General features: G+C 41.3%; 1 protein-coding gene across 3 annotated transcripts in view; it reads right to left on the minus strand.

The window, feature by feature from the left end:
• The window catches only part of LOC140481653 (protein diaphanous homolog 3-like), a 604,739-nt gene that overhangs the window by 112,469 nt on the left and 472,458 nt on the right, over nucleotides 1-19,812 (minus strand). For all 3 annotated transcript variants that reach the window (XM_072578185.1, XM_072578184.1, XM_072578186.1), the window contains exon 23: nucleotides 2,801-2,926. In XM_072578185.1, coding sequence (XP_072434286.1) covers nucleotides 2,801-2,926 — 126 coding nt within the window. The remainder of the gene's footprint in view (nucleotides 1-2,800; nucleotides 2,927-19,812) is intronic.

The following is a 19,812-nucleotide window of genomic DNA, read 5'->3' on the forward strand; positions in this document are numbered from 1 at the left end:
GTCCTGCAGAGATGTCCTGGAGCTAAGATGACTGCTCTCTAACAACCACAACCATTTTCTTAAATGCCAGGTATGACTTCGGCCAGCAAAGAGTTTGCCCTGTGATACCCACTGATTCCAGTTTGGCTAGGGCTTCTTGATGTTTCACTCAGTCAAATGCAACCTTGATGTCAAGGGTTGTCACTCTCACCTTACCCGTGGAACTCAGAGCTTTTGTCTATGTTTGAACCAAGGCTGTAATAAGGCCAGGAGCTGAGTGGCCCTGGTGGAAGCCAAACTGGATGTCACTGAGTAGTCATTGCTGACCAGGTGCAGCGTGATAGCACTGTGGTTAACACCTTCCATCACTTTCCTGATGATTGCAAATAGACTGATAGGGCAGGAATTGGCCAGATTGGATTTGTCCTGCCTTAGTGTACAGACTCTTCCTGGGCAATTTTTCAAAATTGTCAGGTAGATACTATGTTGTAGCTGTGCAGGAACAGCTTGGCTAGGAATGTGGAAAGTTCTAGAGCACAAGTATTCAATTATATTGTGGGAATGTTGTAGGCCCCATAGCCTTTGCAGTATCCACTGCCTCCAAAGGTTTCTTGATATCGTGTGGAGAGAATTGAATTGGCTGAAGACTGATATCTGTGATTCTGGAGACCTGTGGAGGAGGTCGTGATGAATCATCCATTTCTGACTGAAGATTGCTATCAATGCTTCAGCCTTACCTTTGGCAATGATGGACTCAGCTCTTCCATCATAGAATATGGGATATTTAGGAAGCCTACTCCTCCAGTGAACTGTTTGATTGTCCACCATGATTTATGACTGGACGTGGCAAGAATGTAGAGCTTAGACCTGATCCGTTGGGGTGAAGTCGCTTAACTCTGTACTTCCTAAATCCTATATCATGCACAGGACAAAACAATTATTTTATGCAATGTAAGAAAAAGCTAAAGTTTATAAACAAAAAACTTCACTCCTTAAGTTACTTAGTCGGTAACTATGAAAAAAATCATGAGATTAAAAAAAAAACTGACTGCATCTGTGGACCCCATAAACTGGAATAATGTATCATAGATCAAGGAGCTACCAATGAAGAATGGCAAAGTTAAAATTGTCATGATAAAGTACATTTATGTCCCTCATTACACATTTAAAAGCACCTAGCCATTACATTCAACATTATAGATACATAATTAGGTAAAGATATCCTACACTTATAACAATGAAATTTGCAATTGCTGATTTCTCTCATTTTCTGCCCATTTTAATTAAAACATATAAGTTATGCCATTCAAAACAAATGAACTAAATTTTGTTTTAGTTAATGTTTCATGTTGTATAAAATTAGCCAAATATGTTATATCATTTTCAATATTGCCCAAAATATTAAGCATGACAATGTTGTTCTGGTCATTAATAAATGATTGTTGACCAAGTGCAGCTTGGATCACATTATATTTTTCACCCTCCCAATCTATTTATTGCGATGAAAGTAGCCAGAAGTGTACATATAAAGCCACTTTTAAGGATGATGAATTGTTCCACTAAACTAGACATCCTTTTTGTATTCTGGATTAGTGGTGCTGGAAGAGCACAGCAGTTCAGGCAGTATTTTGTATTTCTGAGTCTATTCTGACTTCTGTTGATAGAGTTGCTTTCCAATTATCTTTGCTTGTCTATTTTTGTTAGAGATCGGTCTCTTTTGTTAAATATTGTCAAATAAATATAGCACTGATCCACTGATCTGAACACGATTAATTTGAAAGCTACAATACTCAGCAAATTTACAAAGCACCAGCACGATTTTCTCCATGAATTGTTTATGTTATATCACTTAATCAATTGGAATCTGAGTTCAACAGAAGTGAATTCTTTACTGAGTCATCAGTTTTTCATTACTACTCTTTGAAACATGGGGTCTATAAGATTACAATATTTTTGGGACAATAGTTTTAAATTTAGGGTAAATTAATTTTATCAGAAACCAAATATTGTTCTATTGAAGGAAATTCAGACGGTGTGAAAGTGTCAGAACCATTGAACTGATGAATGGCAAGGAATCTTCTCTCCCTCTAAAATCTGCTCTTTTGCTGGCCTACCTACCTGCGCAAGAAAACATGAGCTATTCAACTACAGAAATCATTGTAGCTGCCGAATTTGGCTTCAGCTTTTCACCTCTTCATTTCAACAACATGAAATTCAAACAACAGGACCCTATGATATATTGCAGAGAATTACTGTGACCTTCCTTTCATAACTATGCTTTTGTCTTATTGGTACTTTTTAATATTATAGTGTCTGTAATTCTAGTTAATAGTCTTATCTCTTACTTCTTAAACAAACTTCACCAATAGCTTAAAATAGACTAACTTTTAAACTGCTTAAATAAAAGATTCGAGTGCTGGTCTACTTTCACTTGAATCAGTTCAAATTAAAAAGGGGATCAACAACAGTTATTGTAATTCACTTCATTGGATACATCATGGACATGCCTGGTGATTATGCTGTAACATTTAAAGCTTAAAATGGAATTAGTATTGAATTGTACTTTACTTGTAAATCCTCTTTAGACCAAATAGAACTACCATTATTCTATAAGATAAATCAATTTTTTAAATTCCTTTATAATATTCCAGTGTTATCATAGTCATTCATTCATTCACTCACATATAAAGGTGTCTTAAGTTTACAAAATGACTAAGATCCGTGATAATGGAGCTTTGCTTATGCATTTCAAGGAGAAAATTAAGAAAGTAAGACTTAACCAAACATTGTTCCATGAGGTGTTTAGTTGACTGAAAGGATATGGACATCTTTGTTACAAACTTGTCATGCAGGTCCTGTGGTGGTGGAAAAGTTTCCAAATCCTTTTCAAGCTGGTGAAGCTGCTTTTCCATCTGCTTGAGGTTCTTCTCCATGTTTTCTGCACATACTATGAAAAGAAGACAATATAATACTAAACTTTTTAACCTTCAAGATATGGCAAATATAAAGGCAACTATCTTCACTTATAAGAATTACAAATTCTGTTGTACTTCAAGGTTGCAAAGTGTACTGTTATTGCGTCTTCTTTCCACATTGAAGAGAAAGCAACTTGTGTGAGTATGTAGGACTGCAAACACATAACTGATGTGGTATAACTGAACCCTTAAACAGCTCAAAGGGTTGGAGAAACTCTCATCTCCCTAGGGAAACATTTGAGTTTGTTTGCAGCTTGCCTATTGAGGAACAGAACTGAAACACCAGTACCAAATTAAAATTACTGTAACATCAGAGAAACTTTATGACTGTCCATAAGACCATAAGACATAGGAGTGGAAGTAAGGCCATTCGGCCCATCGAGTCCACTCCGCCATTCAATCATGGGTGCTGGGCACTTCAACTCCACTTACCCGCATTCTCCCCGTAGCCCTTAATTCCCCGAGACAACAAGAATCTATCAATCTCTGCCTTGAAGACATTTAGCGTCCCGGCCTCCACTGCACTCCGCGGCAATGAATTCCACAGGCCCACCACTCTCTGGCTGAAGAAATGTCTCTGCATTTCTGTTCTGAATTTACCCCCTCTAATTCTAAGGCTGTGTCCACGGGTCCTAGTCTCCTCACCTAACGGAAACAATTTCCTAGCATCCACCCTTTCCAAGCCATGTATTATCTTGTACGTCTCTATTAAGTCTCCCCTTAATCTTCTAAACTCCAATGAATACAATCCCAGGATCCTCAGCCGTTCCTCATATGTTAGACCTACCATTCCAGGGATCATCCGTGTGAATCTCCGCTGGACACGTTCCAGTGCCAGTATGTCCTTCCTGAGGTGTGGGGACCAAAACTGGACACAGTACTCCAAATGGGGCCTAACCAAAACTTTATAAAGTCTCGGTAGCACAACGGTGTTTTTATATTCCAACCCTCTTGAGATAAGTGACAACATTGCATTCGCTTTCTTAATCACAGACTCAACCTGCATGTTGACCTTTAGAGAATCCTTGACTAGCACTCCCAGATCCCTTTGTACTTTGGCTTTACGAATTTTCTCACCGTTTAGAAAGTAGTCTGTGCTTTTATTCTTTTTGCCAAAGTGCAAGACCTCGCATTTGTTCATGTTTAATTCCATCAGCCATTTCCTGGACCACTCTCCCAAACTGTCTAGATCCTTCTGCAGCCTCCCCACTTCCTCAGTACTACCTGCCTGTCCACCTATCTTCGTATCATCGGCAAACTTCGCTAGAATGCCCCCAGTCCCTTCATCCAGATCATTAATATATAATGCGAACAACACTGTGGCCCCAACACTGAACCCTGCGGGACACTGCTCGTCACCGGCTGCCATTCTGAAAAAGAACTTTTTATCCCAACTCTCTGCCTTCTGTCAGACAGCCAATCCTCAATCCATCCCAGTAGCTCACCTCAAACACCATGGGCCCTCACCTTACTCAGCAGCCTCCCGTGTGGCACCTTATCAAAGGCCTTTTGGAAGTCTAGACAGACCACATCCACTGGGTTTCCCTGGTCTAACCTACTTGTCACCTTTTCAAAGAATACCAACAGGTTTGTCAGGCATGACCTCCCCTTAGTAAATCCATGTTGACTTGTTCTAATCAGACTCTGCTCTTCTAAGAATTTAGAAACCTCATCCTTAATGATGGATTCTAGAATTTTACCAACAAAATCGTACATCAACTGTAATTAAACAGCTAAAACATGAATTGTATGAAGTATTTACACAGTTCATTGCTTCTATTGCTTATCCTCTTTAAACATTTTAATTTTCCTCATTTCATCATTTATTAATTGTTCCACCTCTTTTTCGAACTATTATTGGCCTAGATCCTCTGGTCACTGCTGATACCACATGCACTGTCATTGCCGCAAAGATTTCTGCAACACAAGCTCTTTCTGATTCATCAGCCTTGACTACCTGTCCCGAAAAGGACAACCATCCCCACTGAAGACCGACAGGTACAGCAGAAGATGTGCAAAGGGAGGATATATCTACTTTTTATAAGATTAGCTACTGTGTTTAGATATGTTTTTAAAGGTCAGAAATCTTTCAGAGTGTTAATGATTGGGTGAGTGGATGGATTGAATGTGTGATGGACTTGGACTGACTCAGGAAGGTAGTCAGATAGTGCCAGGAATGTGGTGGTGGGAAATGGGGTTGGGGCTGGTGGTGCAGTGTCTATAATCTGATTGTGTTAGTACGGGTGGTGGTAGGGAAGAATGTTGAGTCAGACCAGGATAAAATTGCATTGGTCTGGCTTGATAGGGTGATTGGGAACATTGGTTGTGGTGTCCAATTGAGTTACATTTGCAAATCTCTGAATTAGACATTGGTATTAAACAGTGTAAAATTTCCTGGGAAAGTAGCTGGGTAAATCCCTGCATATCTGGGCCAGGTGTCTGACCCTTGGTTCACTTTAGTGGAAGGTCTAGGGAATTGGAAATCAACCCTTTGGTAATTTAAACTTCCAGGACAGTTTCAGCAGATTTGAATTCCAGATTTTCTGTTGGGCCCTGATGTACATCTCACAACTTAAATTTAGATTTTGACTAAATTGGGGATTGAATTAACTGCAAACGGTGCTATGGAATCTGATGAGGTTCTTAAAAATGAATGCGCTCGAAAATTACAGAAACAGGGTGAGAAGTCGCAAGTGACTGGTAAACAAACAGAAAGGGGATGGCCCTTGGCAATCCAGAACATGACTGCCTTGATATTACTGAATATCAGACTAAAGTGCGAATGAACTTAAGAGACGTACTGTTGCATATGGGAGCTCGGTTGTTTATCGACGGGTCCTCCTGGATGATTGAGGGTAAAAGGCATAATAGATATGCTGTAGTAGACGGGATAGAGGGAAGCATTATCAAGGCTGAAAGACTGCCTAACAGCTGGTCAGCCCAAACTTGTGAACTCTATGCCCTAGAAAGAGCTCTCAGAACCTTAGGAAACAAAAAAGGAACAATATGTACAGACGCCAAATATGCATTTGGAGTCATACAAACGGACATCAGAAGGAGAATGAACCGGAAGTAAGGGGAAATAGGCTGGTCAATGAGGTAGTTAAAGAAGTGACCCTGAATCCACAAGGAGCAGTGATATACTCCCTAATACCTACAATTTTAGATCTTCAGGGTGCCCCGTTGTTTACTACAAAGGGGGAAAAGGGACTAAAAGATTTAGGAGCTGCAAAGACAGCAGATGGAGGAGCCTTATAGTAGTTAGTACCCCCCCCCCCTCCCCCCCATCAAGTCAGAGCTGTGTTAAACCAAAAGGCTGGGAGATGGTTGACGAGGCCATCCTGATGGAAGAAGATGACCTGGTGTTAGCAACAAACACCTGTCTAAACCCAGCTGCCTTCTTATGGAAGGGAGAACCTCGAGACAAACGACAATTAGAACATAACTGTTTAGATATCATAGAGTATCAAACCAAAATTAGACAGGACCTGAGAGATCTACCTTTACATGACGGGGATAGATTGTTTATAGATGGATCATCGAGAGTAGTGAAAGGAAAAAGACACATTGGATATGCAGTAGAGGACGGTAACAAAAACCAAACAGTGGAGGCAGACCGGCTGCCAAACACATGGTCAGCCCAGACCTGTGAATTGTACGCATTAAATCAAGCTTTAAAACACTTAATCGGGATGGGACAATTTACACTGATTCTAAGTATGTATAAAATAATAAGTGAAGAGCTCAAAGGAGGAAGGAACCCAGGAGTGAGACTCTTCCAAAGTATACAGGTGGATTACACTGAACTACCCCCAGTGGGAAAACAGAAGTACCTGTTGGTCTTAGCAGACCACTTAACTGGGTGGGTGGAAGCTTTCCCAATATTATTAGCCACCTCAAAAGGAGTGGTGAAAACCCTCCTTGAACATATCATCCCATGATATGGAATAGTGGAAAGTATAGATTCAGACCAAGGTAACCATTTTACTTCCAAGATCTTACAAGAAGTAATGGCAAGAATTCCACATCCCTTTGGCACCCACCCTCCTCTGGGCAAGCGGAACAAATGAATCAAATCTTAAAGAAACAATTATCTAAGCTAGCCCTAGAGACTCGATTACCATGGACAAAATGTTTACCTATCGCATTGCTACGCATTAGGACTGTTCCTAGACATGATATAGGCCTCTCTCCTTATAACGTTTTGGATTACCTTTTTTGGGTGGAAGAGGGGAATTACCAACTGTAGAGTTCAATGAAAAGTTTTTAAAGAACTATGTTGTGGCGCTCGGCTCTTCCTTGTCTGTCCTTAGGAAGAAGGGTCTGTTGACCCAGATACCTCCACTTGAGTTCAACAACCGGGTGATTGGGTCCTGATCAAGACCTGGAAAGATACCAAACTCCACCCGAGCTGGGAGGGACCATTCCTAACCCTCCTGACTACTGAGACAGCTATCCGAACTGCTGAGAAAGGGTGGAGTCATCATACTCGCGTCAAAGGTCCTGTGATGCCCCATTGGCGAGGTGGCACGCTCATCCTATAGACAACCCTCTGAAAGTTAAGCTGAGAAAGAGGGAATGAACTAAGATAAAAGACTCTTTTAATGTTTGATGATATATATATTGTATTGATTGTAAGAGTTGTGTGGATTCACCTCTCCCTGGCGCCTAAAAGATTAAGATAGGGTAATAGGCAGGGTTCAGAGATGGGTGGGTACTGGTATAGTATTATGACGTCAGTAGTACTAACTGTTCAAGGAAGCGGGAAAAATCACTTCACTACACTATGCTAAAATTATGCCAAACAAGAGGGAGTTGCCAACTGTTGGGTCTGTGCAGAGGTCCCACACCATGGCGAATCTGGAATCCCCACCTCAGTAATACCGCTCACCAAAACAGAAATGTACGATGTACAACAATTTGACTTGGGCTTAAATAATACAAAGTAGGAATCTGAAAGGAGCAAATATAACTTTGCGGGATGGTTCCCAAGGCCAGCCCTGAAAACTCAGGGTGTTATCGATAGCCTTAGAATTTCCCCACCAAAAGGAGCAGTAAATACCACCTGTTTCTGTAATCGGAATGACGCTGCACTCTTCCAATTAGGAAAATCATCTTGCGTCCATACCAACCAAGCCACTGTCACGAACACTCCCTAAGTATTGAATGGGATATATTGGGTATGTGGTCTGAAGGCCTATCCATTTATTCCCAGGGAAAAATACATTTGTGTGACCGAATGTGTGGAAATAAATGCATGTAATGAAATTAATGAAGCATTGCCTTAAAACCAGAAAGGCTAGAGTGGTTGCTGTTATCTTGCTTATATAGTCCCTCACCTCCGAATAGATAAACATGAGCTCAACCTAAGAAAGGAGGGGGGTGATAAGACGTAAGACCCGAGAGGTCCCCGAAGGAGACCGTCTGCTGTGGACACTACTCCCAAACTACAGCACTATAAGGGCAGGGGTAGAAATACAGAAACTGGCAGCTGCCCTTGAAGATTTAATTAATGATACCACTGGCGCAATGGGAGAAACTCAATCCCAGATATCAGCCATAACCACCAAAATGATAGCAACAAGACTAACAGCTTTACAGAATCGAAGGGCTTTAGACTATCTCTTAGCCGAAAAAAGGGGAACTTGTTCGCTGATTGGTAAGGGATGCTGCACCTTCATCCCAGACACCTCTTCCATAGTGATAGATAAGGCTGAAATAGTACAATATAAGAGAAATTGCAGATGAACTCCGAAAAGATGAAAGATGGGGATGGGGTGACTGGAGACTGACCGGTTGGGGAAAATGGTTAGCTAATTTAGGCATACATGTATTACTAATAATTGTAGGTTTACTGATAGGATTCAATGTATTAAAATGGATAATGACTAAGCTGGTAATGTCTTTGGGAGGACAACAATACAAGCGCAAGAAAGAGAGAGTAGCAGATTACTCCTGGAGTTTGAAAAAGATAGACTTAGAAGGACAGAAATGGACAGATTGCGAACCTCTGCACCATAGAGTGAAAAGGGGGCAGAAAATAAAATTGCAAAAACAAAAAATGGTAAAAGCAAAGAAATGGGGAAGTTGTTAGAAATGGGGAAAAGTGTTGTTTTTGCAGATATAGAAAAAGCATACAGAAAAGGGGTACAACAAGAGAACTATTAACTCTGCAGGTATTTAAGGAAAAGTATCTCTACTTTTCAGTGCATAATTATTAATAATTAAGAACTAACTTTAATATAGATTTAGTAAAGAAAATAATTCCATTTACCATAATGTTTAAAATAACAGTTTCAGCAAAAAGCGAAGATTACTGAAACATATAAGCGATGCACGAAAAAGATACATTGTTAAGATGTATGTACAAGAACGAAATGTACCTGTGGACAATGAAAGAAGTTACAAAGGGAACATCGAGATAAGAGTTTAGCCTTATGACAGCATGTGCAAAGGGGGAAAATTGCCAACTTGGAAAGAAGGGTGCAATGGGCGTGGAGCATAGATGGGCAGAGGCGAAATAGTAAGAAAGATTACGTAATGTAGGGATCGGAAGAGGTGACCTCATGTAGCTCAAAAGTATAACTGTGTAATAGTTTGAATAATCATCACTTCAATTGCTTTCTGCAATTGGGGTCCTTTCCTGCAAGATCGTAGAATAATTTGTCTTGTTTCCAGCTTTGGTGGTCTCGTCTAAATTTTATTGAATTTTGTTTCTAACACTAATAGTCAGAGGGAAATTGAGAAACAAACTTGTAAGGAGATCTCAGTTATCTGTAAGAATAAAATAGGGTGGTTATGGTCAGGGATTTTAGTTTTCCAAACACAGAGATGGAAAGGAATTTGTTAAGTGTGTACAAGACAATTTTCTGATTCAATAAGTGGATGTACCTACTAGAGAAGGTGCAAAACTTGACCTACTCTTGGGAAATAAGGCAGGGCAGGTGACTGAGGTGTCAGTGGGGGAGCACTTTGGGGCCAGCGACCACAATTCTATTAGTTTTAAAATAGTGATAGAAAAGGATAGACCAGATCTAAAAGTTGAAGTTCTAAATTGGAGTAGGGCCAATTTTGACAGTATTAAGCAAGAACTTTCAAAAGCTGATTGGAGGCAGATGTTCGCAGGTAAAGGGACGGCTGGAAAATGGGAAGCCTTCAGAAATGAGATAACAAGAATCCAGGGAAAGTATATTCCTGTTAGGGTGAAAGGAATGGCTGGTAGGTGTAGGGAATGCTGGATGACTAAAGAAATTGAGGGTTTGGTTAAGAAAAAGAAGGAAGCATATGTCAGGTATAGACAGGATAGATCGAGTGAATCCTTTGAAGAGTATAAAGGCAATAGGAGTATACTTAAGAGAGGAATCAGGAGGGCAAAAAGGGGACATAAGATAGCTTTGGCAAATACAGTTAAGGAGAATCCAAAGGGTTTTACAAATACATAAGGACAAAAGGGTAACTAGGGAGAAAATAGGGCGCCTAAAAGATCAGCAAGGTGGCCTTTGTGTGGAGCCGCAGGAGATGGAGCAGATACTAAATGAGTATTTTACATCAGTATTTACTGTGGGAAAGGATATGGAAGATATAGAATGTAGGGAAATGTCCATATTACAGAGGAGGAAATGCTGGATGTCTTGAAACGCATAAAAGTGGATAAAACCCCAGGACATGATCAGGTGCACCCTAGAACTCTGTGGGAAGCTAGAGATGTGATTGCTGGGCCTCTTGCTGAGATATTTGTATCATCAATAGTCACAGGTGCTGGAAGACTGGAGGTTGGCAAACGTAGTGCCACTGTTTAAGAAGTTTGCAGACGATACCAAAATTGGACAGCAAAGAAGGTTATCTCTGATTACAACAGGATTTTGATCAGATGGGCCAATGGGCTGAGAAGTGGCAGTTGGAGTTTAATTTAGATAAATGTGAAGTTCTGCTTTTTAGGAAAGCAAATCTTAGTAGGACTTGTAAACTTAATAGTAAGGTCCTAGGGAGAGTTGCTGAACAAAGAGACTTTGGAGTACAGGTTCATAGCTCTTTGAAAGTGGAGTCACAGGTAGATAGGATAGTGAAGAAGGTGTTTGGTATACTTTCCTTTATTGGTCAGAGTATTGAGTACAGGAGTTGGGAGGTCATGTTGCGGCTGAACAGGACATTGGTTAGGCCACTGTTGGAATATTGTGTGCAATTCTGGTCTTCTTCCTATCGGAAAGATGTTGTGAAACTAGAAAGGGTTCAGAAAAGATTTACAAGAATGTTGCCAGGGTTGGAGAGGATTTGAGCTATAGCGAGAGGTTGAATAGGCTGGGGCTATTTTCCCTGGAGCGTCAGAGGCTGAGGGGTGACCTTATAGAGGTTTACAAAATCATGAGGGGCATGGATAGGATAAATAGACAAAGTCTTTTCCCTGGGGTCGGGGAGTCCAGAACTAGAGGGCATAGGTTTAGGATGAGAGGGGAAAGATATAAAAGAGACCTAAGGGGCAACTTTTTCACGCAGAAGGTGGTACGTATATAGAATGAGCTGCCAGAGGATGTGGTGGAGGCTGGTACAATTGCAACATTTAAGAGGCATCTGGATGGGTATATGAATAGGAAAGGTTTGGAGGGATATGGGCCGGGCGCTGGCAGGTGGGACTAGATTGGGTTGGGATATCTGGTCGGCATGGATGGGTTGGACCGAAGGGTCTGTTTCCATGCTGTACATCTCTATGACTCTATGACCATTTAGATACTGGAAGACTGGACTATCAGAAATTTAAAATGCATTTTTTTTCATGTTATGTCAATGGTAAAAGTGAGAAATACTCATAGCAAGTAAAAAAATCCTTGCATTGCCTGGAAATTGTTTTTAATGAGTGTTTTTCGAGAAATGAAAAGACTTGATTGTGAAAATTGGCATGTATTTAGAACAAGTCAATCCTTGATATGAATATTATATCGACTCTAAAAGAGACGGACAAGTAAACTCACCTGGGTCATCCCTACTTTAATACTACTTTATCTGCAGATTGAGTATTAAATGTCATGTCCACTACAAAGTTATTGAAAATAAAATGTGTATACAGAGAGAAAAATCAGATGTCTCATTCTTAGAATCTAAGGACACCCCTTTATTACATGTTATGTGTAATTATTTGTTTGAACGTTACAAAATAAAACGTCTTCATAAAGAACTTGTAAATTTTTCGTAAATACTGAGATCCATTTACTATATATTTGTACATTACACATACTTCCTCACTATAAAACATTCGGTACATTCTTGCAGAAACAATGAGTTTTAGGAGCAACAATAAACCAACACAAATTTAGTCTCCATTTCTCAAACACAGTTTGTATAATGCTCCCTGCAGGATACATCAATTGCTTCTCCGATCCATGAACCATTCACCAACACAAGGTTTACAATAACAGAAAACATTCAAAGAAAGAAATGCAGATCATCAGCAACAACAATTCATGGTAACTGGTTCATTGCACCCATGCTTGCAGAAGACATGAAATGGCAAGTACATAGGAATACAAGAAATACAACTAGGATAAGGTCATTTAGTCCATCAAGGTTGTTCCATCATTCAATAAGATCAGTACTGGCCTTCTACCTCAGCCCCACCTTCTAAATTATTCTTCTAAGCTTAAATTCCCTTAGTACCCAAAAATCTATCGTTCTTTATCTTGAATATGCTCAATGACAAAGTATTCATCGTCCTTTGGGATATAGACTTCTGTTTTTACCTTCTGGAGATTCATAACCCATTAAGTGAAAAAAACCACTCTACAAGTCCAAAATGGATGACCCTTTATTGTGGTTCTGTTCGCCGAGCTGGGAATTTGTGTTGCAAAAGTTTCATCCCCTGTCTCGGTGACATCCTCAGTGCTTCGGAGCCTCCTGTGAAGCGCTTCTGTGATCTTTCCTCCGGCATTTATAGTGGCTTGTCTCTGCAGCTTCCGGCTGTCAGTTCCAGCTGTCTGCTGCAGTGGCCAGTATATTGGGTCCAGGTCGATGTGTTTGTTGATAGAATCTGTGGATGAGTGCCATGCTTCTAGGAATTCCCTGGCTGTTCTCTATTTGGCTTGTCCTATAATCGTAGTGTTGTCCCAGTCGAATTCATGTTACTTGTCATCTGCATGTATGGCTACTAAGGATAGCTGGTCGTGTCATTTCGTAGCTAGTTGGTGTTCATGGATACAGATCGTTAGCTGTTTGTCCTACGTAGTGTTTTGTGCAGTCCTTGCTGGGATTTTGCAAAACTAATGTAGTGTACAAAATCCAAGCAAGGACTGCACAAAACACTACATAGGACAAACAGGAAGACAGCTAACGATCCACATCCATGAACACCAACTAGCCACGAAATGACACGACCAGCTATCCTTAGTACCCACACACTCAGATGACAAGCAACATGAATTTGACTGGGACAACACTACTATTATAGGACAAGCCAAACAGAGAACAGCCAGGGAATTCCTAGAGGCATGGCACTCATCCACAGATTCAATCAACAAACACATCGACCTGGACCCAATATACCGACCATTGCAGCGTACAGCTGGAACTGACAACCGGAAGCGGCAGAGACAAGCCACTATAAATGCTGGACAAATCATCACAGAAGCGCTTCACAGGAGGGTCCCAAGCACTGAGGATGTCACCTAGACAGGGGACGAAACGTTTGCAACACAAATTCCCAGCTCGGCGAACAGAACCACAACAACGAGCACCCGAGCTACAAATCTTCTCCCAAACTTTGAACCCTTTATTCTAAACTGTGTCACTGGCCTGAATTTTATAGCCCAAGGCGATGGTTGCAAGCCCAACCTTGACATGCATGAAATGCTGATGTCTGCCTCTGAGAAATGTCTGATAATGTCTGCGATTGACCAATCAATTGCTGCAAGGCAAAAGTGAGGACTGAAGATGCTGGAAACCAGAGTTTAGATTAGAGTGGTGCTGGAAAAGCACAGCAAGTCAGGCAGTATCCGAGGAGCAGAAAAATCAATCTTTAAGGCAAAAGCCCTTCATCAGGGCTGTGTGGAGTTTGCATGTTCTCCCTGTGCCTGCGTGGGTTTCCTTTGGGTGCTCCAGTCTATTACCACAATCCACAACGCAGGTTAGGTAAATTGGCTATCCTAAATTGCCCACAGTGCTCAGGGATGTGTAGGTTAGATGCATTAGTCGGGGTAAATGCACAGTCATAGGATAAGGGAATACTCTATGGAGGGTCGGTATGGACTTGTTGGGCTGAAGGGCCTGTTTCCACACTGGAGGGACTCTACGATTAATAGGTGCATTGAAAAACTAGGGCTCAAAATGGAGGTTGCGCATGGAAACAACATTAGGCATTGACTGATGTCACAACCTGTTCACTGTGTATGGTTCAGATCATACGACAGAAGAGTAGAAGTAGACCATTCAGTTCATCACGTTTGCTCCACTATTCACTAAGATGATAGCTGATCTAATAATCTTCAACTTCACTTTCCTGCCTTTGATTCCCTAAAGATTAAAAATCTGTTTGTCTCAGTGTTGAATAAACTTAATTCCCTAGACTCAACGGCACTCTGTTGTAAAGGATTTCACAGATTCATAACCTTCTGAGCTCATTCCTGTCTTAAACGTGACCCCTTATTCTGAGATTATGCCCTGATCCTAGACTCTCCCAGAAGGCGAAACCAACCTTTCCTGTCAAGTCCCCTAAGACTCAGTATGCTTTAAAAAGGTCACCTCTCATTCTTCAATACTCCAACCACTTAATGGTAAGGTCCTGGGGAGTGTTGCTGAACATAGAGACCTTGGAGTGCAGGTTCATAGCTCCTTGAAGGTAGAGTCACAGGTAAATAGGATAAAGAAGAAGGCATACTTTCCTTTATCGGTCAGAGCATTGAGTATAGGAGTTGGGAGGTCATGTTGTGGCTGTACAGGACAATGGTTAGGCCACTGATGGAATATTGCCTGCAATTCTGGTCTCCTTCCTATTGGAAGGGTATTGTGAAACTTGAAAGGGTTCAGAAAAGGTTTACAAGGCCATTGTCAGGGTTGGAGGATTTGAGCTAAAGGGAGAGACTGAATAGGCTGGGGCTGTTTTTCCTGGAAATTCAGAGGCTGAGAGGCGACCTAATAGAGGATTATAAAATCATGAGGGGCAAGGTTAGGATAAATAGACAAAGTCTTTTCCCCGGGGTGTGGGAGTCCAGAACTAGAGGGCATAGGTTTAGGGTGAGAGGGGAAAAATATAAAAGAGACCTAAGGGGCAATTTTTTCTCACAGAGGGTGGTGCGTGTACGGAATGAACTGCCAGAGGAAGTGGTGGAGGTTGGTACAATTACAGCATTTAAAAGGCATCTGGGTGGGTATATGAATAGGACGGGTTAAGAGATATATGGGCCAGGTGCTGGCAAATGCAACCAAATTAGGTTAGGATATCTGGTCGGCATGGACGAGTTGGACCAAAGCGTCTGTTTCCATGCTGTACATCTCAACGACTCTGAGTTCAGGCCCAAAATAATCAACCTCTATACCTGCTAACAGCCTATTGAACCTTCTAGGATTGCCTCCAATGCCAATACAACATTCCTTAGGTTCACAGTATTCCAGCTGTGGCTTTCAAATCTGACTCCTGTAAATTATCTGCTATTATAAGGATAACATCACTGTGTTCAGTCCAAGCAAATTTAGCGCTTCAACAGTTAGCATACCTGTCATCTTATTCAGGTAAAAACAATGACTGCAGATGCTAGAAAGCAAATACTGGATTAGTAGTGCTGGAAGAGCACAGCATTTCAGGCAGCATCCAACAAGCAGCGAAATCGACGTTTCGGGCAAAAGCCCTTCATCAGGAACCTTTTGCCCGAAACGTCGATTTCGCTGCTCGTTGGATGCTTCCTGAACTGCTGTGCTCTTCCAGCACCACTTATCCTGTCATCTTATTCAGACCATAGTAAAGATTGTAAAAAAAAAGTTTTTCATGAGTTCTGTTTTTGAAACTTGTTGTAAACTCTACATAACTTTAAAAATTAAAAAAAAACTGTTCAACTACTTGGATGAGAATATTCTGTTATCCAACAATAAATTGTGAAGTACCTAGCTTTATGCAACAGTTAATGGTGAATGTCATGACTGAGAATGGTCCAAATATTAGAACAGAAACAAGAAGGTCACCTGTGCTTGTTATTATTGAGTAAATTGTTGCCGGTCTCTAGTTGCCCTCGAACTGATTGGCCTTCTTGGTCATTTCAGAGGGTAGTTAACAGTCAACCACATTTCTGAGAGTTTGGAGTCACTTCTACATCAGGCCAGGTAAGAATGGCAGACTCACTTCCCTAAATGTCATTCATGAACCGAATGTTTTTTTACAACATTTGCTCCTGCCGCCACCATGTTACTATTTTACTTGTCTGTACAATCACAAGCTTTGGTAAATATTAGATTCAGCATTCAAGGACATAAAACTGCACTAAAGAGAGTGATTTTGGTGCATTTTGATGTAAATTTTTTTCAACATACTGTAAATACTTCCTTTCAGACATTTGGGCCTGACAATGTAATTTTACACAGTTTCATTGAGTCATAGAGTCATAAAGGTGAACAGCATGGAATAGACCCTTCGGTCCAACCCGTCCATGCCGACCAAATATCCCAACCCAATCTAGTTCCACCTGCCAGCATCTGGCCCATATCCCTCTAAATCCTTCCAATAAAAGAAAGCATGCCAAACGCCTTCTTCACTATCCTATCTACCTGCGACTCCACTCTCAAAGAGCTATGAACCTGCACTCCAAAGGTCTCTTTGTTCAGCAACACTCCCTTGGACCTTACCATTAAGTGTATAAGTCCTGCTAAGATTTGCTTTCCCAAAATGCAGCACCTCGCATTTATCTGAATTGAACTCCACCTGACACTTCTCAGCTCATTGGCCCATCTGGTCCAGATCCTGTTGGAATCTGTGGTAACCCTCTTTGCTGTCCACTACACCTCCAATTTTGGTGTCGTCTGCAAACTTACTAACTGTACCTATTATGCTTGCATCCAAATCATTTATGTAAATGACAAAAAGTAGAGGACCCAGCACCGATCCTTGTGGCACTCCACTGGTCACAGGCCTCCAGTCTGAAAAACCCTCCACCACCACCACCTTCTACCTTTGAGCCAGCTTTGCTTAAGGTTTTGATTATTGTTGCAGACTGAAATTCTGTGCTATTTTATCCTTTCTTGATCTAATATTTTATGCTTTACTTAGTGTTCTTAGAGAAGAGTTTCCACTTATTTCTGTCTGATCCTAGACTCTCCCAGAAGGGGAAACAATCTTTCCACATCTACCCTGATAAGTACTTCAACAAGCTCACCTCTTATTCTTCTATACTCCAAGTATTCTAATCCATATTTCATTTTTATAGAATCCCTACAGTGTATAAACAGGCCATTCAGCACAACAAATCCACACCGACTCTCTAAAGAGCATCCCATCCAGACTCACATTCAACACTCCCACCCCCCACAACCCTATACCTGTTAACTGCAATTCCCATGGCTAATCCGTGTAATCTACATATCTGTGGACACTGGGCAATTTTACCATGACCAATTCACCTAACTTGAACATCTTTAGACTCTGGGAAGAAACTGGAGCACCCAGAGGAAACCCACGCAGACACGGTGAGCATGTGCAAACTCCACACAGACAGCTCTCGGAGACTGGAGTTGAACCAGGTCCCTGGCACTGTGAGGCAGCAGAGATAACCACTGAGCCGCCCTTAACTTCTTAGTTTAGACTCTATTGCTCAGTGATGATTCTTTGAACTAATCGAAGTGGAGCCTCACACACACCACAGCTCTCCTGCCAAGCAGCTGAAAATGTGTTGCTGGAAAAGCGCAAAAGGTCAGGCAGCATCCAAAGAGCAGGATCCTGCTCCTTGGATGCTGCCTGACCTGCTGCACATTTTCAGCTCTGATCTCCAGCATCTGCAGTCCTCACTTTCTCCTCCCCTGCCAAGCACACAGCATTAAGAAGCTCCACAATAATATCCGTTGCCTTTCAAAAACACACACAAAAAATCAATGGGCCAGTGTAAGCATAATAGCACCTGCTTTTCCTTTGCCAGTGACAACCGACCAAAGTAACTGGATAATTATTCTCAATTACATAAGAATGGAATCAACCACACTTGAGCTTCTTTTATGCAAACTACTGAATAAAGTTTCAGATTTTGTACCACATCCTTTACTTATTGAGTAATGTTCAAATTGGTAAGTCCCATTTATTTTATATACCGTATCTTCTAAATATATTAAATGGACATTATATGTTCTCAAAACAAATTATTGGGATTTTGCCTGCAGAGAGTATAATCTTACTTGCAAAATGGAAGTTCTAATTTGAACAAATAACTAAATTTTAACAATATGATTAAAAATATCAAATAACTCAAAAAATTATTCAAAATGTTAAATAGTTGTGCCATAATATTTTGCATTCTATACTGTATTATTAATAAAGATCTTTCTCTCCCTGATTTTATTTATTATTTTCTTTGCATGTTTGATCTCTTTTACAACTGCCAACCAAATGGATTATTGTGAAGCACATCAATGGCACACTGTAAGCAACTAATAGAAGTGGCATTAGAGGAAACAGTTTGACTCCCCAATTCCTTTGTTCTTCAATACATTAGAGAGCATCAGGACAGAACAGAGACAGCCCTGTGTATAACCTTGTATTCAAAAACATGTCTTGATCTGCAGGTACAACATATAATTAAGAAGGCAAATGGAATTTTGTCCTTCATTGCTAATGGTATTGATTAGATTAGATTAGATTCCCTACAGTGTGGAAACAGGCCCTTCATCCCAACAAGTTCACACCGACCTTCCGAAGAGTAACTCTTCCATACTGAGTTTAAAAGCAGGGAGGTTATGTTACAGCTGTACGAGGTGCTGGTGTGGCCACACTTGGGAGTACTGTGTATAGTTTTGATCTCCTTACTTGAGAAAGGACGTACTGGCACTGGAGGGGGTGCAGAGGAGGTTCACTAGGTTGATACGGAGTTAAGGGTTTATGAGGAGAGACTCAATAGACTGAGATAATATTTATTGGACTTTAAACGAATGAGGGGGGATCCTGCAGAAACATAAAATTTTGAAGGGAATAGATAAGATAGAAATAGAGAAGATGTTTCCACTGGCGGGTGAAACTTGGACAAGAGGGCATAACCTCAAAATTATGGGCAGTAAATTTAGGACCGAATTGAGAAGGAAGTTCTTCAAGGAGGATTGCAGCATTTCAAAAAAGTGAAAGGTCAGAAATGACATACTAATTGTTACAGGGCGGAATGCAGACTGAGGGCAGCAGACCAGCAGATGCAATCAAATCCCAATTCCTCCCGCATCAGCTCCCAGGAAGTCTAATTCCACCATAGAATATCCCAGATGGTCTCCTTCTTCAAGGACTGCAACTTCCCCTCCCACGTGCTCAATGATCCCCTCCACTGCATCTCCACCACTTCCTTCACCTCCACCCTTGAACCCCACCCCTCCAACCACAACAAGGACAGAACACCCCTGATCCTCACCTTCCACCCCACCAAACACTGGATACAACCCATCATCCTCCGCCATTTCCACCAACTACAATCAGACTCCACCACCAGTGATATAGTTCTCTCCCCACCCCTATCTGTGTTCCGTAGAAACTATTCCCTCCATGACTCCATTCCCTCCATGCCCTCACCAATCCACCCTGCACTCCTGGCACCTTCCCTTGTCAATGCAAGAGGTGTAAAACCTGTGCCCAAACCTCCGCCCTCCCCTCCATTCAAGGCCCCAAAGGATTCTTCCACATCCGCAGAGATTTTCCTGCACTCCG

This window comes from Chiloscyllium punctatum, chromosome 9 (genome assembly GCF_047496795.1).
Source record: "Chiloscyllium punctatum isolate Juve2018m chromosome 9, sChiPun1.3, whole genome shotgun sequence".
NCBI lineage: Eukaryota > Metazoa > Chordata > Chondrichthyes > Orectolobiformes > Hemiscylliidae > Chiloscyllium > Chiloscyllium punctatum.